This window comes from Equus quagga, chromosome 3 (assembly GCF_021613505.1).
Source record: "Equus quagga isolate Etosha38 chromosome 3, UCLA_HA_Equagga_1.0, whole genome shotgun sequence".
In the NCBI taxonomy this organism is placed as follows: Eukaryota; Metazoa; Chordata; class Mammalia; order Perissodactyla; family Equidae; genus Equus; species Equus quagga.
Genome location: NC_060269.1, coordinates 62,646,173 through 62,670,376, shown reverse-complemented (window position 1 = coordinate 62,670,376; position 24,204 = coordinate 62,646,173). Strand labels below are relative to the sequence as shown.

The window sequence follows — 24,204 nt, the reverse complement described above, 5'->3', positions numbered from 1 at the left end:
AAAATAAAGGTCTCCCATTCACCAAGCGGACCTCTCCCTAGAGGTAACCACTATGTTAACAGTGTGGTGTTGGTCCTTCCATATTTTTTTATGTCAACACATTTTCTCTAAACATTAAGATACAGTTGAATTAAAACATGAATAGTTTTTAAATAGTCATGTAATGTTTCCTCACATCTTTACTGCAATCTCCAGCCTCTATTCTATCAAAAAGAAAAAAAAATGCAGCATATTTTCATAGAAAAGATAAAATAAAATTAGTTTTACATATATAAAGAAATCAGTGCCATATTAAACTATTTTAAAAAGTCATTCAGAGTCCCAAACAACCACATCTATACATATTTTAGCAACAATAGAGAATGGAATTACTATTCAACCACAGACTCTAAAACAAAAGCAAAACTCCAAGAATGCAGATAAAAATCTGAATTTCCTGGAAATGGTCAATTGAAAAATATAGTCCTTGTGCCCACTTTGGCACACCTATAAATTCCTTCAGAGACATAGGAACTGATGGGCCCACTGAAGTTTCTTTAGAATCTAGGCTTCAATGTAAGATGAAGACACATTTCCTTGAGGAAGCCGTGGGCCAGGACAGGTTTCTGTTGGCGTGAGAATGCGTCCCCAGCTGTCTCGGGAGCCACATGGATGAGTCTGCATAGCATGGTGCTAACCACAGTTTGGAACGACCAGTTTCAAGCCAATCCATGGTGAACGCAGAGCACAAAAGGAATCTGTGTTGCAGTTGCCAGGAGACTGGCCAGAATTGGTCAAAATACAAATACAGCTTTTCCATAACCCTCCAGTCCCTCCTGTGCCAATAAACGGCTTCAGATTTATGAATAGGCTGGCAGATGGCATTACTTTTACAAAAGTGACAGACACAAAATATTTTTGAGAAGAAAATTACCAGTACTTCAAAAATACCCACATAAGATCTTCACAAGCATCACATAATAAACCAAATTTCTTACCTTTGGCTGGCTTCTGAGTTCCCAAAAGAGATGTCATCGTTGACATGGAAAAAAAGGGAGAAAGTTTAAAAAGATTTTTTTCAGTTTAGAAGACTCTTTTTGAAAGGTCAAATGATTATAATAAACATCATGTAAACGTTTATTAAGAACACAAAATGGGGCCAACCCTGTGGCCAAGTGGTTAAATTCGCGCACTCCGCTTCAGAGGCCCAGGGTTTCGCTGGTTTGGATCCTGGGCGCAGACATGGCACCGCTCATCAGGCCGTGCTGAGGCAGCATCCCATGTGCCACAACTGGAAGGACCCACAACCAAAATATATACAACTATGTATTGGGGGTATTTAGGGAGAAAAAGCAGAAGAAAAAAAGGAAGATTGGCAACAGATGTTAGCTCAGGTGCCAATCTTTAGGGAAAAAAAAGAACACAAAATATTAACTTTGAAAGCAAATAGCAATTTAAAATAAAGAATAAATTAATATCTATTTACTAGTATGGTAAAGTGCTAATTATAGAAACTAACTTGTATCTCTCAAGTAGAAGAAAGATTATCTGAGCACTGGATAATTTTTAAATTTAATATTTCTGCTTCATGCACTTTGCTTATTCTTGTATATGCCTTATACTTAAAAAATTCTTTACTTTTTGTCATCTGATTTCATTTCCAAGTAGTTTCCTCTGCTTTAATACATCAGCAGCTTACTCTCTATCTCTTTAGGTTCTGGCTACGAAAAAAAAAGTTAAAAGAGCAACTAACTTTTTTCCAGTGAATTACTACTTACTGAATTACTCACCTATTACTTACTCTTCTAAGCTTACCCAGGTGCTTCTCACCTCCCTCCCTCCAAAACTGCCGCTCCCTTACATCTCCTTGGGGTACAGGAATATAACCCAATCCAATATAACCTTGACATAGTTTTAAACTTAGAGAAAAGCTGTAAGAACAGCATAAAGAACTCCCTTCACCCAAAGTCACCAAGTGTTAACATTGCCACAGTTGCTGTATCATTCTCCCCGTCTCCTCTATATATAGATATATATATATACATACACACACATATATATTATCTCTTTAATATCTGAGAGTAAGTTGCAGACATGCTTCTTCAGTCCTAAATACTTCAGTGTGTAATTGCTAAAACCAATAATGTTCACTTACATAACCACAATACAATATCAAAATCAGAAAATTTAATAATAAAAGAAAGTACTTTTGAAACTGGAGTGAAATAGAACAATAACTAGAGCTTTAGGAATAAGTGGTCTCTCTCAGAAAATCAAAGCACCAACTCAAACCTAAAACTTGAAAGGAAACTGTACATGGAAATGCTTCCTTCCAATTGTCGACACATCTTCTTGTCTCTTTGTCTCATAAAAGATTTTCTTCTAAAATAAATTTAATATTTATTCGTATCAAATGATTTCAGGTAAGAATACTAAAACACCAAGGCAGGTCTAGCAAATGAGTGACACTTGTCTAATAGATTTTGGAGTAACAGCCAATGTGCTAACATATAAATGAAAATAATTTCTCTGGAATAAGACAGACAGAAAAATTTCCCGACAAAAAGACGTGTAGAATACTGATAGAGGTTACTGACATATGCTATCATCTTTTTATAGGTCTTTATGAGCAAAACATATGCTATCATCTTTTTATAGGTCTTTATGAGCAAAGCAGATTCTCATCAATTACAGGCAGCTTACCTATAAACCCAGCTGGAGGTAAGAACAGAACCAGCATGTATGAAATGCCTATGTTAGGCCAGGTACATTGCATGCTACTTCATTTAACTCTCCCAATAACTTTGCAAGATACTATTATTATTCTAGTTTCACAGATGAGAAACTTAAGGCTCAGAACAGTTAAATGACCTGTCCAAGACACAATAACAAGCAGTGATGGATCTGGGATGTAAAACTAGGTCTTCTGACTCCAAGTCCATGTTCTTTCCCTCTCCCACACTGGTCAAAACAGCCTCGTCAAGTTTCTTCTGAAGAATCTATGAGTCATGCATTAACAACTGCTCCTGCTAACTGAAATATTTCCCAATGTATTAATTTCCTCCATTCTAATTATTACCCAATAAAAGGTCACCACTTGGTGCTTGTGCCAGTGTAAGTTTACTTATTCATTATATTTATAAAAACTCCAGACTGTCTTTTCTGAGAGAAAAATAAGGTATTTAGCATGATACTACAAGTTTAAATAAAATATTTTTACATAAATTTCAACTCTTTCTCAGACAACCAACAAATAGGAAATTCAGTAGTATTCGGTAATAGCAGAAGAAGAATCCATGGGACTAATCTGAATCCAGAACATAAAAATAAAACCAGAAACAAACCAGTAAATTAATTACAGAGCTAAGTTTCCAGGTAGGGATTCTGGTGCTGCGACAGTAAAGCTCAAATAACCTACAGAGCCATTGGAAACCCAAGGATGTAATTACAGCTCTGTACAAAAATAAATACAGTTAATTAATTAATTAAACAAAATGTTTCAGAGTATAGCTGCAATCCAATGTGGCAATGGCTCTCTTCTCCCAAAATCCCTTATTTAGAAACCTCAGCTATCCAGACCACAGGAGAAATTTAGAAAGCAAAGCAAACCAGCCCCTGACCAATCAAGAGAGACGTCAGAAAGAAAAAGCACGAAAGTCGTAGTTTCTCAGCTGAGTTGAATTACTTTTTGTTGCTGTTGTTTAACTTCATTTTCAAATACTTTCAGACCTACAAAAAGTTCCAAAAGTAGTACAAAGAATTCCTGTGTACCCTTCACCCAGCTTCCCCAAATGTTAATGTCTTATATAACCACAGTTACAATGATCAAAACCAGGAAATTAACCATCAACACAAGATTTATTAAATAATCTAGAGCCAACCTTATAAAAATTTTTTACCAACTGCCCCACTGATGTTCTTTTTCTGGTCCAAGGTCACACACTGCATGCAGCTGCATGTCTCCTCCAATCTGGGACAGTTTGTCTCTTATGACCTTGACACTTGAAGAGTACTGGCCAATTATTTTGAAGAATGTCCCTCAACCTAGGTTTGTCTAATGCTTCCTCATGACTAAATTCAGGTTATGCATTTTGGCAAGTACGACACAGAAGTGACATGCCCTTCTCACTGCATCACACCAGAAGGTACATGATGATGTCCATGTCCCATCACTGACGATGGTAACTCTGATCACTTGGTTACAGTTGTATCTACTAGGTTTCTCGAGTGTAATATTACTAATTTTTCCTTTGTGCATTTTTCTCCTGGGAGGAGACTTTGAGACTATGTAAATACTGCTTCTCATCACACTTTCACCCACGAATTTTAGCATCCATTGATAAGTCTAGCCTGCAACAATTACTGTTTCTCAAAAGGTGATTGTCTAGTTACTGGAGACATTAACAACCCAGATGAATCAACCTGGACAAATGTGCTTTTTAGGAAGAGGACGACCTGGGAAACAACAAATGATTTGGTTGCATTATTTTGGATAGAACTGTTATCTACAAATAAGCTACTTCCTTCCTTCTTTTTACTGATCTGGTTTAGGGGCCTGAGCTCACTTCTCTTTTAAATAATAAATTACACCATAAAATTAAGTCAAATTATATTCCTAATCTTTAGAATGCCACAACATCAAGAAGAAATTTAGTGATTGATGATTCTATAAGTTAGTGATCTTTGTAAATTTATGATCATGACAAAAAATAAAATCGATATTGGATCCAAAAATAAACCACACAGTATCCTGTAGCGGAAAACACAAAGCAATGTCAATAGAATAACGAGTTACAAATCGATTACTGCTGTCAACTACCAAAATCAAATATTATATCCAAATATCATCACCACTTTCAATTTTAAAGATTTAAGTTTCTAAAATCTTCACAATTAGAAATATTTAGAATCTGTATTTTAATAAGATCCCACTCCAACCCACTCTATAACAGATGTATACATCACAAAGAGCTTATTGTAATACAACCATACTACGTAATGATATTGTTGCTTTTTCAGACTTAGCTGGCAGTACCAGCAACCAAACAACAATTTGTGTGATGATCGTTATTTTTTCCTTGCCACCCCACCCCCGATGTGCTTTCCATATAAGGAATAAAGCTGACCTGACTAAAAATTTAGACACTATCAGACTCACAAAGGAACCTTGTCAATCTTTGCTTATCTAGCCAATTTTAAAAAGTACAAATATCACTAAAAGCCCTGTTCATTGTTTCCTCGACATTTGGAATACTCCGTTCAATTCTGAAGAATAAATTTTAAAAGCATCATTGATAAGGTGGAGTATTTTAGAGAATAGCATTCAGGACGTAAAGGGTTTGAAAACACTACCACTGAAAGAATAAATCAAAGAACTGGAAATCTGTAGCCTGGAACAGGGAAGACTAAAGACGACATGACGCCATCCTCAGAGTTGAGGGGACTTACACGCTTCGGGGCCGGGGGGTGGGGGAGCAGACTTGCTCTAGATCAGGTCAGAAGCTGAATCCGGTAGGATCTACTGGAGAAAGCTAGAAGAACAGGGATGCCTCTTTAATAAAGAATAATTAGCACTGTTTTAAGAAACAGTCAGCTCCCCATCAGTGGAATTATCTAAAGAGAGAATAGAGAAGCATCTGATGAGGATGCTGTAGAAGGAATGAGAGTTACACTGAATTACTTGTATAATTTTTATTTACAAAAAGAAAATGAACATAAAGCATTCAACAAATTCTATTTCTTGTCATTTCTGTCAGTGACACTTGCAGACCACCAGTACCTCAGAGGTAACTCAAGTGACGGTTTGAGCGTCATCTCCCATGTCACACTCTTAGAAGATTCCTTCTCTTCAGCAAGCTAGTGTACTTCCTATATTCCACATACCTGCACTCAGATAATGCCACTCCATCTAACAACTCTTGTTTATTCAAGCCCTACCCATGTCAGAAAAGCTCAGATCAAATTCTAGCTCCCTCAGGAATCCTTCCATAAGAACCCTAACCAAAAGTCTTCCTTCCCCAATTCCTATAAGCCAAAACTATCTCTACTGCTCATGTATTATGCATCATTTTGTCATGACAGAAACTTTTTAATACATGGGTCATCTCCCCAACTAGACTATAAGCTTCTGAAGGACAGGGTGCATCTTTCTGCATTGATCAGTGTCCAACACAAGGCTTTTTGCTTATTCAGGAAATATTTTTTAAGCTCTCTGGGTGAACTGGCCCCTGCCTCTATCTCAACCACATCTTGCACCATCTTCATTTCACCACATGGCCTTTTTCTAATTGTCCCAGTATACCCAGTATTCTGGTCCCAGGGCTTTCATATATGATTTTCTTTCTGCCTTGAAATCTTGAGGCTAACTTCTATTCGTTTGTCATTTCTCAACTTAATTATTATTTCCATACATGTCTCTTTCTTAAATATCCAACCTAATATAGATCCCTTACATTACTCTCAATCACAGTATCTCTGATAGAATAAAAACATTTCCACCACCATCTCTGCTCTCTAAACTCACCCCTCAAAACAATGAAGCAAACAAAAAACAAATCCCACCTTCAATGAAACCAGGAATTAATTATAAATGAAACACATTACATGAAGACAGAAAGTGCACCCACAGAATGTAAGAAGAGGTCAGAAATGGCTGGTGCTGAGTATCGCAGAAGGTGAGGGGAGAGGGAACCTAAAAAAACGAAACAACAGGGGCTGGCCCAGTGGCGCAGCAGGTACGTTCGCATGTTCTGCTTTGGCAGCCCAGGGTTCGCCAGTTTGGATCCTGGGTGCGGACATGGCACCACTTGGCAAAAAGCCTTGCTGTGGTAGGTGTCCCGCACAAAGTAGAGGAAGATGGGCATGGATGTTAGTTCAGGGCCAGTCTTCCTCAGCAAAAAGAGAAGGATTGACAGTAGTTAGCTCAGGGCTAATCTTCCTCAAAAAAAAAAAAAAGGAAGAAAGAAAGAACATTCAGGTCACTACCTCTGATCTATATTTCTTAGAGAAACTTCTTTAAATCCACAGAAAAGACGGTTTGACAATTCCCTTCTGTTAGAATCTCCCACCTACACAAACTACAACTGGTTGAGAATAGAGGGACGTCCAAAGAATATGGCCACTGAAACACAAGTGGCATATTCTACAACCACAAAACTTTAGAAATATGAAAACCCTGGTTTACAAATTCCACAATTTCAAATTACCATATATTGTGATAGCATAATTCAAAGAATACACTATTAACTCAATAATTTGCAAATCACCTGCCTCTTCTTATCAAACACACAAGTTTTAATTCATTGTGCATTTTCACTATAAGAAAGTTTAAATCTGGCCAAAGAAAGCCAATATTGATGCACTTGTGGGGTTTTTCTATAAAATACATTTCACATCATATGTTAACAGAGTAATAATATTCATTTTAATAATTACATGTTAACTTCAAGGTATACACAGAGATTAGGATAGATTATTGAAATACTCTTAGACTCTAAGCAAAAAGAAAGCTCTGATAATTTTTACTTCTCTCAGTATTTGTGGTAATCTGTGGTTTCTAATTTTTGAATCTATGTTTCTGTAGTTTTCTTGATTAAATTAATGTGATTGGATTTCTCCTTGATTAGATTGGATTTATTTCGAAAAAGTTTTCACTGAGTATGAAATTAACTAACTCTCCCGTCCCCTTACCTTTTCTAGATGCAGATCTATACTTCAGCATCCATACACTCATACACTCAAGGTCCACAGGCCCAGTATAGCCCACAGCTGTATTTGGTTTAGTCCTCATAGTAGTTACCAAAACTAGAAAATCAGATTTCACGTTAGAATTCTCTTGAAAATTCAGAATATCTGGAAATGCTAGACCTAAATTTCCACACGTGACACTGGCTAGATCTGAACTACTGCTGTCTTCCCCATGGACCTGCCTGACAGGTGGCTGAGTTTTAAATTCACACTATTAAGAAAAAAAGTAGAACAGGGTTTCTTCATACCCAAAGAAAATACAGACTCACAAATTCACACCAAAAAAAGAGGATGTTTCCATATCCAATCCCAAGAACCTAAACCAGAGTGCCATCACAATCACATCAGGACTACACTACGGATTCTGCCCACCCAATAAACAATACAATCCCCTTTAATATCCCAACATTTAATCCTGGCTATGAAACCCTAAACAAGGAATCCCAAACTCAAATGTCACTTGCAACGGTAATATTAGAATTAGCAGCTATGAGACAGAATTAAAGCTAAAGCCCTTGTCTTCACTGCAAGTAGTGGTGGGTCTAGAATTCAGACTTCAGTTGGAAAGCCTGGGGGCCTCAAGGAGAAAAAAAAACATAAAAAGCCTGGTGCGTGCATGCTCAAAAATGTTAGATGTCATCATTACTGTGATTTTGACTCATGATTGCAATGTTAACTTGAGGTTTAAGTCAGTAGGTTGAGAAAAACTGAAAATTTCTAGCTCATTATTCTAATTACTCCCCAAATCCATTGCTTACCAAAGATCTCCTTAGCGTCCTTCAGTGGAAACCCAGTTTCCAAGCATTCCCCAACTAAATACTTCACTACTTATAAGGGTATCATCTGCTTAGTTAACTGAAGATTGCTGTGTTTATCCTTATCCTGAGATATGGTTTTCGTCTTTGAAATGTCTCTCAAATCCATCCCCGATTTCCCTCTCACATTCACTCTTCCATTCAGTAATATTTACTGATTATCCACTATAAACCAGATGCTAATCTCAGTACTGGAGAAACTACACTGAACAAACAGACAAAAATCCTAGCCCTCTAAGAGCTTAAATTCTATTACAATAGAATGAATGAATGAATGAATATATAATATAGTAAGAGCCATAGGGAAGGAGGATACAGAGTGGAGCTGGGGCTGATAAAACCAGGGTGGTCAGGAGAAGCTTCACAGAATCGTGTTTGCAGAGACCAATGGGCGGCAAGGGAGTTGAGCCATTTGGATAGGGCAGCAGACACAGTGATGCCTGACTTCTTCATCCCCCTCTAGACCTATCTACCACACAGCTTCCCACCTGCACACTCTCTGCCTCCAGGCTCTTCTCTACAATTCTTCACACATCCAGTGTGTATCTAAACCGCACATGTGATCAGGTCATAGTTCTGCCTAAAACCTTTCCCTGGCTCCCTATTCCCTACAAGATAACAATTCAAACTCCACAAGCAAGAAAGGCTCTTCACAATATCACCTCTTCCCACCTGTCTGGCCTCCATCTCCTACCACCCCTCCCCCAATGCCTCGTGCTTTACTCATATTTGGACTTGTTGTGTCCTTTAGGCTTGGTTACGTCTGTACTTCCGGTTACCTGTGTACTTCTGCATCTTGGCCTGGTGATAGCTTCTTGTCCTTCAAAAAACAAAAAGTTACCTTCCCTGTCCCCTTTTAGGAACTTTTAAGTCCCTTAGGTCTCCTTTGCTAAGAAAGTATTGTGGCTGTATCGCCTCCTCTTTGATGGTGAGCTCCCTCAGAGCACAGAGCATGTTCCATTCTTCTTGTTTTCCTAATGCCTGACATACGTAGGCACTCAATAATGTTTGCTGGAATTTACCAAGAGATGACAAACTTGCCTAAATTGTTCAGTTGTTAAGTATCCCCAGGGTCTCTATAATTCTTCTGTTGTTCTGACACTCATCCAAAAAATATTTACTATTAGATATACACAATAATTTGCCTTTTTAACCAGAGATTGGAATTCCATTTATCAACTATTCAGAATACATTTGAATCAAAAGCAAAAAATGCTTCCAGAAATAGAGAAAAACAGAAGCCATGTTTTCCTCCACAGGCAGAGACGAGGGCCTACAGACTTGATATTGTAACTGCAACATAAGCTTATAGACCAGATGAGTTTGGCTCATCTGTCTCCCTCTCACAACCTTACAATTCAGGGAAAGTCTGAAGTGATGGCTTACCAGAACCATCAGTGTTTGCTCGGAGGGACGAAAAGAAGAGAAATGTTAACTAGAAAAGCACAAGTGATTGCAGAATGAGGACAATAAGGCACAAGTCCTTGCCCTGGAGGAGCTTACAATCTAGCAAAATCAGATGTTTGAACCATTAGAAAATCATGTGTTTGCAGTTCATCATGAAAAAGAATCTAAGCCATATCTTTCATCGACATTTTTTTTGGGGGGGGGGGGTCAGGGAAATAAGATATATTTTAGAAAGTTTTTTATAAAAATCAGTTAAAACAATAAAAAGTTCAAACTTTTTGGTGTTCAATCAGCTTATTCCTCAGTATCATAGAATGTTGACTTATCTAGCATATCACCTCCCCGGATTACTGTGTAAAATGGTGCTGTTTAAACACATTTGCATATATACTTATTAACAATGACTCCTGAGGTATAGAGAAGAAGGTAATACTCAAAAATTCACGTGAACAAAATATTGTATTACAGCAACAAAATGATGAAGTTGTTAAATATGCGTGAAAATAATGAGATCTTTGGTTCATGGATGCGCCTCAGTGGGCCTGTGAATTCCTGAATCTTTGGGAGGGAGGCAGGAGCAGAGGAGCCACCTTTAGCAGATTCTCAAAAGAGGCTATAACTCAAAAAAGGTTAAGAAACAGTGCTGTAGAGATGTTTCCCTCAGAGCTATGGAACTTCACGTCCTAACCCAGTGTTTGGCTTGAGAGACTGAATATACAAACGGACAATGACCAGACCATACACAACACTAGAACCCGCAATCTCTGCCAGCAATTGACCCAGAACAGTCAGGACTTGGTCAATGACGGCCAGCTTCCCAATTTTTGCCCCTGCTTACAATTCAGTACCAACTAGAAAAAGCCAAATATGCTCTCCAAACCAATCCCATACGACACCTGCTTCTACTTACCCAGCCTCCAGCTCCCCATGCCAACAACCTCCACCAGAGCACACCTGAAGTCTTCCTTTTTTGTTTTTTTGTTTTTTTACTATAATGCTTTTGCACTCCCCTGCCTGCCTTTGAGTCTCTGCCAAACACAACTCACAACGGCTGACTCCCTTGCTATAGCAAACTCTGAATAAACAGCCTGTTTATTCTCATTTGCGTGGTCTTGGTTTAATTTCCACAGGCTGATTAACTAACATTTTAGATAAGAAATAAGGTAGGCACTGAGGACTGAATTAAATTAAACCCAACAGCAAAATAAGAAAATAACACTACCTTGTGAATTTGTATTTCTATAATAAAGTACCTTCAGAAGAAACTGAAGAGGAATAGCCAAAGAAGGAGGAAAACCAGGTGAGAGTGGCCTCATCAACGACAGAAGAAAGGGGCACAGCAGGATCAAACACTCTTGAGAGAGCAAGCAAACTGAGCGGGCAGAGGCTCCTTGTGATGTGTGTCTCCCAGTGTTGACGGGGACTCAGCCACAACTCATTTACTCTCTGCAGCTCACAGCTGTACAACCTGCTGAAGCCTCGGAAATCCAAGAAATGAGCTCCTTCTACCTTGTGGTGCATCCCATGCTGGCATTAGTCAAATGTCACAAAGGCCAATGAGACAGGAGGTTAACACAGCAGGACCTAGACTGTAGCTCTCAAAGACCAATTCAAAGAGCTGCTTTAATTACACTCCTTGAGCTCATTTCCCCTGTGATTCTGTGAGATGCGTCCTCACTAGAACTCTCCTCTCCAAGCAGAATATAACTCACAAGATACCTTATGTTGTTTCTGTTCCCTTGTACTAATCAACAGGACATGGCACAAGCTTTGGGCAAGTAGCTAGATGATGAGCCTCATGTCCACTCTTGAACTAGCTCCTAGGGCTGAAAAGGATCCAGGGTCAGCACCTAAAGGATCATTATCTACTCTGAGCACCAGGAAGCAGTGGGACCAGTCAGACTACAGCGGATCAAAGAATGAATGAGAAGTGTAATTAAGACAGAGAGCACTGTGTATTTGAAAGTTGCTAAAAGAGTAGATTCTTAAAAGTTCTCATCACAAGACAAAAAAAATTCCTAACTATAGATAGTGATGGATGTTAACCAGACATTGTGGTGAATCAGTTCGCAATATATACAAATATCAAATCATTATGTTGTATACCTGAAACTAATATAATGTGTCAATTATATCTCAATAAAAAGAAAAGAGGGTAATAGACACGAGGGGGATGGAATCTAAAAATAAAAGTTCACAGAATTGTCATTCATTCTACTTTTTTTTAATTGCCAAAACCCCCCTGAATTCCAGATACCCTTCCAGAGGACAGTCAGTCCTATAGAGCAACCCCCGACACGGAGGCTATGTGCTTAAATGTTTCTCGTACGGGGACAGCGGCACAGAACTTTGTTCTGATCCTTTTCAGGTGAGGTCACACCCACACACACCCAACACCACTTCCTTCTAGCCTCATTGTCCAAAATAACGACTCCCAGAAAATACCATATTCCCCCCAAATTTATAGGGCTCCACTTTGTTTAGTTTGACAGAAACAAAATGTGTGGCAGATAACATTTGCTTCAGACAAACTAATGAGAACTGAAAAGGAAATATTTGGTCTTAAAATATTTATTAAAAAGAGTTCCTGAGACTTTTTCTTACCATGGTGATTCAAAATAAAATAACATGAATGACCTTTTTCCTTGTCTTTTTCCTTTAATTTCTTGCCAAACTTATTTAACCCCTCTTTTGAATGAGGAATACAGAAAAAAAGTCTTCAGAGAGTTTTCATCAACATATGAGGTACAGGGGCCGGCCCAGAGGCATAGAGGTTAAGTTCGCACATTCTGCTTTGGTGGCCCAAGGTTTGCCGGTTCAGACCCCGGGTGTGGACCTACTCACCACTTGTTAAGCCATGCTGTGGCAGGCTTATAAAATATGAGGAAGATGAGCATGGATGTTAGCTCAGGGCCAGTCTTCCTCAGCAAAAAGAGGAGGATTGGCGGCAGATGTTAGTTCAGGGCTAATCTTCCTCAAAAAAAAAAAAAAAGAAACTGTAGTGTTTAATAAAAATATTTTAAAAAAAAATATGAGGTACAAGTAGAGTACAAACAGGTAGGAGTACAAGTGTTCCAGAAAAACAGTATTAATTTTCATTTGCCCTCCAGCAGTTTCCAAACTAAATGCTGCGGGAGGAAGAGTTGTACCAGGTAAAGCTAGACTGCTGGCCGAAGCATGCGCATGTATGTCTGTGTACTTCACAAACGCACCTGGCCCAGAGGAGCAGTGGAGGCCGACGCACAGCCCCTGCTACAATGGCCAAGCGCTAAAGGGGTCACAGTAAAAGAAGGGGCTCAAAGACAAGGCACCGTTTGGTTCTCCCGAAGCTGCGACAGCTCAGAAGGGATGCCTTCTTCTAATCGGCCTGGCCAGAGGGGCCATCTTCTCCTAATTTGCACAAAAGCACCATTTGCTAAAAGAGCCCGGTAGAGCACACGACTTCCAATTACTGTCTGCCATAAGATCAGGAGAAAATGTTTCTCCTCAACATTCAGCAAGCTGGTTAATATAAGTCCAAAATTCTAGCCTTGACTGAGTAACTGGTTCTAACTCTCCTGCCATAAACAAGAAAACTGGACAAAAGATATGAAGCAAATGTTTTCAGACAATGGCTAACAGGCAGTGTAGGATTATGATCTTAGAGATAAGGAAAGCAAGTGAGGCGGGCCCTTTAATTGCCCAGGCTTTCTTCCTAGAGACACTTGGTACATGAAGAGGGAATCCAAGCCGGAACACGGTGGCCTACCAAGAGATGACAGCAACTGGAGATCTGTGAAGCTGAGGCAGCTGGAATTTGCTGGCCGGGGAGAAGAAAGCAATCCACAGGAAGAACTCCAGGAATCTGCATGGGGTCCCCTTCTGTCTTTGACTGAATACTAAACTGCAGGTGCAGAAGGAGACTCCAAGAGTCCATAAAAGCTATCCAGGAAAGAAGTACTACTGGAGAAGTAGGTATACACTGAACCATTTCCAGAACTCACACGGGGCTTAGAGATGTGAGTTATAACCAGCCACAGTGGAAAGAACTCTTTTAACACTAGGGTGGCACTTGGTATAGAGCCCAGAGTGGCCAAAATTTATTAAACTCGACCTACAATAAAGGCTACCATGGCCCCAATAACAAAGCTTAAAAACAAGCCAAGATCTAGTTGATCCATAAGTAAAGGACTCATGAGGAGTTTCCAATGTCTCACTCACACCAAGGTGAGGCAACAGCTCATTCAACTTGGACTAGTCTAACCTGGAATCATGTAGATACAAGCTTAGCACAGAACTGCTTTTACGGAATAATAACTGAGCACCAAGCACTATATCAAGTACTTTACATTCACCATCTCTAACATAGTAACCCTCTGAGATAGCATCCTCATTTTACACCTGAGTTAATTAGCACTCAGAAATTAACACAGCTATAGTGGAGGTGGAATTAAGATTCAACCTAGTGTCTGCCTGATCCAAAGTCCACATTCAAACTGCCGGGTGCTATAAAAATGGAGTAAACAGAAGGCACACAGACAGCAACGTCCCCGTTTCAAGCTCGTGGTGAACAGCACTGATGAATCACAACACTCTTGTTTTCATTAAAAGAAATCTCATCATCTGAGGTACCACTGGAGGGAAACGTGTGGAGAAAAATCATAAGACACTAAAATAATGCTAAGTGTGTCACAGAACAAAGAATTAGAAATAAGATATTTGGAAATTACTTAGAAAGCTCTACAAAGATAAATGTGACAAGATGAACAGACTATTTTCACTGTACACCTCTAAATCAAACTTGAATTTGTATCTTTTAAATCAATGTTATTTACACTATTAACACTAATCTCTTCTCTCAGAAACTAATTGGATTTATCTACTACATGTCACAGACCCAAATATTCTACCATTGTTCTACTAAAAGCCTGAAATTTGAAGGAAAAGATACCTATTGCTCATTGTACAGCTATGACAGCCTTTCTCTTCTTTTTTTTTGTAAGCAGGAATTGTGTTTGTTCACCATATGCTAACATTTCCCATTAGAAATAAGTTTTACATCACCAAAAATACACCATGCTTCCACCATTTCCATGTTTATAAATAACAGGCAAAGACATAACATGGAAGGCAAAACAAATTATTAAAAGCCTTAGTCATTTTGGAATAAAGAAAAGAGTCAAGATACAGAAAGAGGAAAAATTGAGGCCACCAGCAGGAAGTGGCAACATTTTCCAGCCTAAGAACAAAGCTATAGAGATAGACGTTTTGAGGAACCAAAAATGCCTGGACCAGCAAGAGCCAGAGAGAACCCCAAACAAACCAATGAAATTCCTGTATTAGACGAAAAGGATTCTTTAAATTATACTGCACAGCCACCATTTACAAAGTGTAAAGGTTTCTTTACACTTTACGTGAGTTAGCCAATGACTGGCTGCTGAAGGGAGACTGGGAAGAGGAATTAAGTACTAAATCACAGAAGAGAGAGAGTTCAGTTAAAACCTTGGCTGTTTCTTTTTTTTTTTAAAGATTTTATTTTTTCCTTTTTCTCCCCAAAGCCCCCTGGTACATAGTTGTATATTCTTCGGTGTGGGTTCTTCTAGTTGTGGCATGTGGGACGCTGCCTCAGCGTGGTTTGATGAGCAGTGTCATGTCTGCGCCCAGGATTCGAACCAACGAAACACTGGGCCGCCTGCAGTGGAGCGTGCGGACTTAACCACTCGGCCACGGGGCCAGCCCCAAAACCTTGGCTGTTTCTTAAGAGCTACCAATTCTGATGTCTTTAGAAGATCCAATAGTTTTAAAGATATAAACAACCTAACAATCTTAAACATATGTTTATGTAGTTTTTAAAGTTTTATTGATATAATTTATATACCATAAAATTATCCATTCTAAGCGAATAGTTGAATGACTTTAAGTAATGTATAGAGTTGTGCAGCCCTCACCACAATCTACTTTGAGAACATTTCCATCCCTCCAAAAAGTTCCCTCACGCCTGTCTGCAGCCACTGCCAGGCCCTACCCCCAACCCCAGGCAACCAATGGTCTACTTTCTGGCCCTCATCTTTTCTGGACATTTCATATAAATAGAATTATACAATACGTGGTCTTCCGCATCTGGTGTCTTTCACTTCACATGTTTTTGAAGTTCATCCACGTTGTAGCATGTTCTCAGTTCTCTGCTCCTTTTTATTATAGCTGAATTGCAGTTTGGTTATCCATTCACCAGGTGATAGGCATTTGGATTGTTTCCAGCGTGGGGCTATTATGAATAATGCTGCTCGAACATTCAAGAACAAGTCTTTGTGTAGACATTTATTTTTATTTCTCTGTTAGATACCTAACAGAAGAACTGTAGGATCATAGGGTATGTGTATATCTATCTTTTTAGGAATGTTTTCCGAAGTATATGCACCGTTGTGCATTCCCACCAGCGATACGAGAGAGTTCCGGTTGCTCCACATCTTCACCGTCACTGAGCGCTGTCTGTCCTACACAGCTGTGCAAGCAGGCGTGAAGCGGCATCTCACTGAGATTTTAATTTGCATTTCCATAATGACCAATGAGGTCGAGAGTCTTTTAAGACATGTTTATATTTCGCTTTATAGAACAGAAACATTCTCACAATCTAGTTTCCATCCATATTTTCAGACTATTATAAGGATTGACAAACTCATGGTCAAATTTACATTTTTTTTACTCTCATTCATACTTATTTCTCAGTACCATTTCTAACTATTATTTCATTCATTCCTTCTACCTCTTTAAACCACTTCTGAGCTCCTTCACTTTCTTCGTGTAGACAATCATTTTTATTTCCCTTGGATACCTAAGAGTAAAACTGCTGGGTTATATGGTCAGCATATATTTAATTTCACATTTAATACCTGTTTTATGATCCATATGTCCAAAACTGCCCATCTGAAATTCAGGCCAATCTTTTTTGGACCGAACTCAATATGCATAAATTTATTTTAGTAAATTATATTTAATTACTCACGTCCACACTAGGTGACTCAACACATACACCTGAATCATTATGCTAAAGTAATCTTTATTGTATTAAGTCTCAAGTTTCTAACTATTTAAGCATCTATAATCAGATAGTACCTGGACTTAACAGCTAACATCCTCAAGAAGCTTGCAACGCAGTTGATAACAAATCATTAGATATTGTAGATAGTGTCTTCACAGCACGATGCTATGGGGAAAAGTACTCTATACTAGCAGGTAGAAACCCTTCGTTCAGGATGGTTCTGCCTTGCATCAGCTTTGTGAGCCTAGTAGTTACTTAACCTCATCAAACTTCTCTGCTACTTTACAGGTTAGGTGGGGCTACTACCTACATAATCTACTCACACTGCTGTGCAATGCTATGTATGTGGGGGGAAGAACATGGCTTGGGAGCTAGGCAGACTAGGGTTCAAATCCAGATTCAATAAATGTACTCTTGCCAGGTCCAAGCACTATTACTGTACGTGCATTCCATGCGTTGTTTTCCTGAATCCTCACAACTCTAAAGGATAGATCCTATAAGTGAGGAAACTGAGGCTCAGGAAGATTAAGTAACTTGCTCAAGGTCAACAATTAAATACTAGATTGGGGTTTCAAACCAAGGCAGAAGCAATACTCTGCTGAAGGGACAAAATCAAAACCAGGGAGGTCTTGTGAGATCATCAATATTGCATTTTCTTTCCAGGCCCAAGTTGCTCAAGTAAATGTTGGATAGTGGCTCTTCCTTCCCTGCATTAGTTTTTCGTGTTTTTTCTTTGGTCCTACTTCCCTCCCCCATGAAGTCTGGTTTCCTGAACAGGCAAACAAACCTGGAGGAAATGTGTTCCAGCCTACCTAAAGCAAAATACATTAATTTTGGTGCAACATGGAGTGGGGTGGGGGCGAAGGGGGGGAGGAGGTATCCTAGAGAAGGAAAAAAACACCTGCATTCTTTGATTATTTCATGTCCCAAGAAATAACCAACTAACTCTTAAAGAAACAGTGCGCCTTCAGAATTTAAGGTGTTCTTCAACTAAGCTAGAAATGTTTTGAAGAAAGCCACAGCAATCTTTGAATGCATTCACTTGACGGACAAAGAAAAAAGCATTGGAAACTTTTGAATGCAAGTTTAGACTTTTGGAAATAAAAAGGTAAACGAGGATATGAATTTATAAATTTAAAACTCAATTTGCACACAACATATCGGTAACCAGTACTGCATATAGGAGGTACACTTGAAAATTAGTTTTGTGCACTCACCTTCACATGTGATCGTGTCTGCAGATAACCAGATGAAATACCCAAATATTAATCAGGATTTCCGTTTCCCAGAAGTGTTAAAACAAGACTTGCCTAAGAAACTTCCTTGTGTAAAACTGGTGGAATTATTTTTTAAACATTAAACAAGTTTAAGTCTGTATTTTTCATATCTTTATTAACAAGAGAAGCTACCTTTCATTACTGTGGGTCAAATACATGGTATACTTTAGCTCTAATCCTGAAACCAACCCTACAATGTAGGTCTTACACTCTCTATTTTATACAGTACTAAGGAAAGAATAGCACAGAGAGATTAAACAATGTGTTCAGGGCAAGGTTTCTGACTCTAACACTATGCTGTTTCTGCTGTAACACTCTGCCTCTCTCTCTCTGGCAAATGACGTGGGAGAACAAGTTAAAGACAACTCTGCCTGTTTCAGGAAGGACTGCTGTTTAAAATGACCTGATTTTGGGTTTTCGTTTGTTGTTTGCTTTTTCCCTTGCCTTCAAACACAGCAGGCAGCATAAGAAAGTGGGATGCAAACTAGGGAAACTTATGTGATGAGTATGTACAGTGGCACAGAGCGAAGCTGTGTGAGCTCCAGAAGCTTGGTTTAAATCTTGTCTGGGAAGGCTACCCTCTCTCCAGCTCCAGCCCAACCTATGCTAACTCCCCAAAAAAAGATGTGGTCTTAAATGAATGGAGAGTGCTGGGGAGAGGATATTTTATTCCTCATTGCTCATGTTTCCACGGGGAACAACTCCAAGTAACACTCCTGATGTCTCTAAGCCCCCCCACTGTGTCCTCCTGAGGAAAGGAAGGGTGAACTATCAAATTGGTGGTGTTCAAGGGAAGGAACTGGGGCCACGGGCTCTGCTCCCCCATTCTACAAGGGAGGCCTGCAATTGTCCAGCTTGCCTATGCCTGGGGAAGTCCGTAATTCAGGGGTGAGAGATCAGGAAACCTACCTGGCCATTTTCTCCAACAGCTCCTTCAGTGACCAAGGTGAAATGAGATGAAGACACAGTGGTAGCAAAGAGACTGGGCTCTGGAATCAAATTGCCTGATTCTGAATCCAGGCTCCACTACTTACAATGTGACCTTGGGTAACTAACCTAAGCTCTCCATGCTCCAGTTTTCCTTATCTGTAAAATGTAGATAAGAGAATCTATTTCATAGGACCGCTATGAAGAGCAGAACAGTGCCCGGCACAAGATAAGCACCAGGTGTTAGCGTTTTTATTTTTGATTTGTATCTCTCTAGCTTACTGACCCACGTGACTACCCCAGCTCAGAACTGGGATGGGGAAAAAAGATACTGGGTATGAGCTTCCTAAAATCCCAACAGAAAGAAAGAACCTCTTTCAAAAGAAAGGAGATGAATGTTTTTTGGCTACGGTGATAAGATGGTGCAAATGTCTTATTTTACTTTTCAGTGAACTAGCTTGAAGGACACTCCAGAATAAGAGCTGGTCCAGGGGAGACAAGGCACTAAGGTGCCTAGTTTAAAATCTCCCCAGTCATATTCTACCAACTGGAAATTCATTTGCGATAGCATGGTTTTTCCAGGGCAAGGGCTGTTGGGACACACCCCTCAAGACGGTTCATTATACTTTGCTGTATTAATCAGATCCATCACTCACTAAGAATAAATGTTAAAGTTCGGTGGCTTTTCCTAATACCACCTCTCTCCTCCCCCTCTTTTACAGGTCTCAACTGAACTTGAACTTCTTAAACCTGCTTCCTATCTGAAAGACCCACTGCATCTTGGGACATTAGGAGCACAGTTATGTCTTGCTTATTACTGGATGAGACAAGAGAATTACAGCAATTAAGGATGACATATAAGGTTCCCAGAATTCCTTGAATATGTTTCCTTATAAGACACATTATGAACTGCCTACAGGTGCTTCTCCAGCCTGCTGCCTCAACACTAGCTCCTTCATCTGGATGTCTCAGCACCTAAATTTAGACCAGTGCCTGCCAAATTGCAGGCATTCAATGAATGTTTACTGAAATGAGAGACTAGGAGTTAGGTTAACCATGACTACATCCTGTCTAAAATAAAATCTTTCCTTATAGGCCTCTCCTCAAATCTTCAGATACCACTTTTCCTATGTATATTCTTTGTCAACATCTTGTCCTTCGAATATTGTTACACTTTAGACTCTAAACTACCAGTTACATTAAGAAACTATGATCTAAAAATTAAAGAGCCAGAAAATATTAATTATTCTTCACTGAATTCCAAATAACAGTTATATAGGAGCAGGTCTGAAGAGCATCCACCAGACAGGAGGCTCTGAGACAGAGATCTTTGGAGGAAATTAACAGAACGGTATAGCTAAGAATTTGAGAGGAAAAATTTAAGAATATGCTAAAGACAGAATAAAAAAGCAAACAGAACTGCAGGAAACATAAAAAGATATTCAAGTGAGTCATGGCCCAAATAAATATAAAGCAAACAAAAATGTGGTACAATCTGAGGCAACTGATGGAATTTAAGAAAAGAGAATTTATTTAAACTTTATGCTAGAACATACTCCATCAAATAGCCAATGGGTTGTGATAATGAAGCCAGAGAAGGACAAGCAACCCTAACACACTATGTGGTCTGGTGCTGAGTTGGAGACATAGATAAATGGACAGCTGGATGGCTTCAGGCAAGCGGGCAGATGGGTGGGGGATAGATGGATACATACACATATACATATGAAATAATGTCAACCGATGCATAAAGCAAGTGGGTTGTGAAATGGGACAGAAAAAGGAAAGGGCAAGGTCCTCATCTTGGTAAAGAAGGAATGAAGAGATAATATTTAAAGCTGATTTAATAAGAAATACAGGTTTCAATATGTTATGTAAAAACATCATAGAAAAGACTAATGGAAGAAATAAAAATAATATAAAATTCAAACAGTAGCAAAAGAGGTAAAAAGTTTGTACATATAAGCTAAACCTTCTTCAGGGAGTCAGCGAATATATGTCTAAAATTAATAAATCAAGGTATGTGTACACTGCCTAGAGTACTCTTCAAGCTTTCTTGCTCATGTACCCCCCCCCCCCCAAAAAATCTTGTAACTCCTCATGGATATTTTTTTTTTAAGATTTTTTTATTTTTCCTTTTTCTCCCCAAAGCCCCCCAGTACATAGCTGTATATTTTTTTTAGTTGTGAGTCCTTCCAGTTGTGGCATGTGGGATGCCGCCTCAGCGTGGCCTGACGAGTGGTGCTATGGCCACGCCCAGGATCCAAACTGACAAAACCCTGGGCCACCTAGGCAGAACCTGCGAACTTAACCACTCGGCCACAGGGCCAGCCCCTCCTCATAGGTTTTTAAGCTGACGTATAAAATTTTCCAAAAATGCGTTTAAATAGCTGCAAAAAAATATAATTTCTGAAATATTGTATTTTAAAATAAAATTCCTTTAAATATATCCATCAGTATCCAACACAAATTTTTGTAAATTTGGGTAATGACATTTTAGTATTGATACTATCAGTAATTTTTTTAATGGAAAAATTCTTCTTTAATAGTCCGAAATTTTACACTTTACTTTTTTCCCATGAACTATTCCCATTCCATTTTCTGCAAAGTATTTTATCCTAATGTAAAGTCATTTTTTAACCATGCTATCATTTTTGTGGAAAAATGACTATATAAATTAAAATTTTAAATTTCTCTGGTTACTTCAGCATTGAGCTATCAGCACTATTAGTAGCACATGACTGATCAGAACAAAACATATTACAAATTTTGATAAACATAAAAAGTAAAAACTGTATTGGAAAAGCATCTTTTAATGAAATGAATCCACGGAATGAGTATGACTTACTACAGGAATGAGACAGCACAGAGCATTCACTCCATTCCTATTTTATTTTGTACAGAAGTAAAGCTCTGAAAACCTTGGTCAAATATAAGGGGGTGGAACTGGAAAGAGGTTGTTTATAGCAACATCACTCAAATCTTTACACTCCTGCCATGATACGTGCCCAAAATGAATCATATAATCAACTAACATCAAATATTATTTTTAATTATCTATAAGCTAATAAACCAATTAGGTCCTCTGAAAGCAAAGATTTGGAAACTATCTGACATGCAAAAGGAGTTGTAACCCAGATGACAGAGTACTCATTTTCTTGGATGGATGCCAAAGACTTTATCATAACTTATCAAGTTAATTACACCTGCTATTGTTTCACTTAGCGGAACTGTACCTAACCTCTGAAACTCAGGGTTGAGAAAATCAAATTGTGTTAACTTCGCTACACCTTTGACAAAAGAATACTATTTAACAAAATGATTTCATCTTATGATGTGTTTTAAATATTATTTTCCTCAAAACACTGAAGCTGTATATTTAGCGGATTCAATTTACAGAAGTTTGCCTTATAATCTAACTAGAATGTGGCTTTATTATCAAATCTTTGTCTTACATATCTTATCAAATCTTGATTATTTTATCAAAATAATTAGGTAAATCAAACATCTTTTGTACAAAATAACCTGACCTTATTTTTAAATTCAAATAAAAGTTTTAAGTTATTTCAAGGAGATCTTTATCATGGAATACATTTTGTAAGATAGATTATTCAAAATAATCAAGTAAGGATTTAAATTATACACATCTAGTAATTTAAAATGGATAAAAGACAAAATAGATCAATATGCTGTTTCTCATTAACTGATCTGCAATAATAAACTTTAATGTATAACTAAAACTAGAAGCTATTTACAAAACAAGGAGTCTGATAAAGAGGTGGTATTCCTTGGGTAAATGTGTGTATCAAACTCTGGCATTTGGGTTTTTGAAAATAATTAAATAAGAATGAGAAAGAAGACCATTAACCTTTTTAAACATCAAGATTAGACTTTTCTTATGTATTTAATAACAGAGAAGAGTATACAGCACTGTAAACCACTCTAGCAGTTGGCATAAAATGTTTTTTGTTAACAGGCAGCAAAAAATATTTTACAGCTTGAAACAAGATGAGGACTGAGTGTAACTGAAATAAATACTTCATGATATGATTTAATAAAATAAGTTTTATCTACCTTATTGAATTCTTACTGAAAAAGGTACATCAAAAACCTGAAAGAAATGGCATAAAAATTTTATCTGTGCATTTAGTCGATGCGTGCTCAAAGAATAATTCCACTTCTCCTGCTCTGGCTGTTTGAAAGTGCACTGCCTTCCAATTAATAGCTTTTCCTGGGGATGAGTATTTAGAATAGAAAAGAATTGCTTCTTTATTTTCCAGCCTGGAAATCTAAAATTTGATAACTGCAATTAACAACTAAACTTAAACAGATGCTATTTATTAAGAAACAATAGTTTAAATCAGACCATTAGTCTGTCAACATGAAAGTGAAAACTAAAAATATGGAAGTGAAAAATGGGAATGCAGAGAAGAACATATATGAGTGACTATGGGGGTGAAAATTTGAACATTTAGTCTTGACTGACTTGAAAATCCTCATTGCTTTATCGTAGATTAAAAACAAAAGAACAATACTTCTGACCAGAAATATCAGGGAGTTTGAGATAAAGAGGCCTCTCTCCAGAGCCTGTGAAAGTGATGAAAGAACTAGAAGCGTTATGTGGATGAGGAAAACCTGCCCACAGGCTCCTAAGAAATGTCTGTCAAATCAAGGAGGCCACAAACTGAATCTGGACCCAGCCAATTGAGAGCTTTATGACCAGGAACCAATTGACTTGGCCTCTCTGTAAATGGGGAATGTGGATTAGGTATGTTTTATAAACTGCTACTTAGCTCCAATCGTCTCCGATGTGGAGAATTACAAACCCTGGTTATTTATCTACCAGGCAGTCATGTAAGTTCACATTTTTTGAGCCCTCTTGAATCTGTTTATTAGAGAACTCACAATACTGCCCAGAACCTCTTTTCCGGGCCTATTAAGTCAAGACTTACCAGGGGGTTTGCTGTATTTTACATCAAAGATGAATCAATCCTGCTCCAGATCCTGAAGGTATTGTTAGTCTGCCCTTGACCTA

At 38.4% G+C, this 24,204-nt stretch overlaps 1 protein-coding gene across 5 annotated transcripts in view; it reads right to left on the bottom strand.

The window, feature by feature from the left end:
* The window catches only part of KIF13B (kinesin family member 13B), a 184,181-nt gene that overhangs the window by 123,295 nt on the left and 36,682 nt on the right, over window positions 1-24,204 (bottom strand). For all 5 annotated transcript variants that reach the window (XM_046656028.1, XM_046656031.1, XM_046656032.1 and 2 more), the window contains exon 3: window positions 978-990. In XM_046656028.1, coding sequence (XP_046511984.1) covers window positions 978-990 — 13 coding nt within the window. The remainder of the gene's footprint in view (window positions 1-977; window positions 991-24,204) is intronic.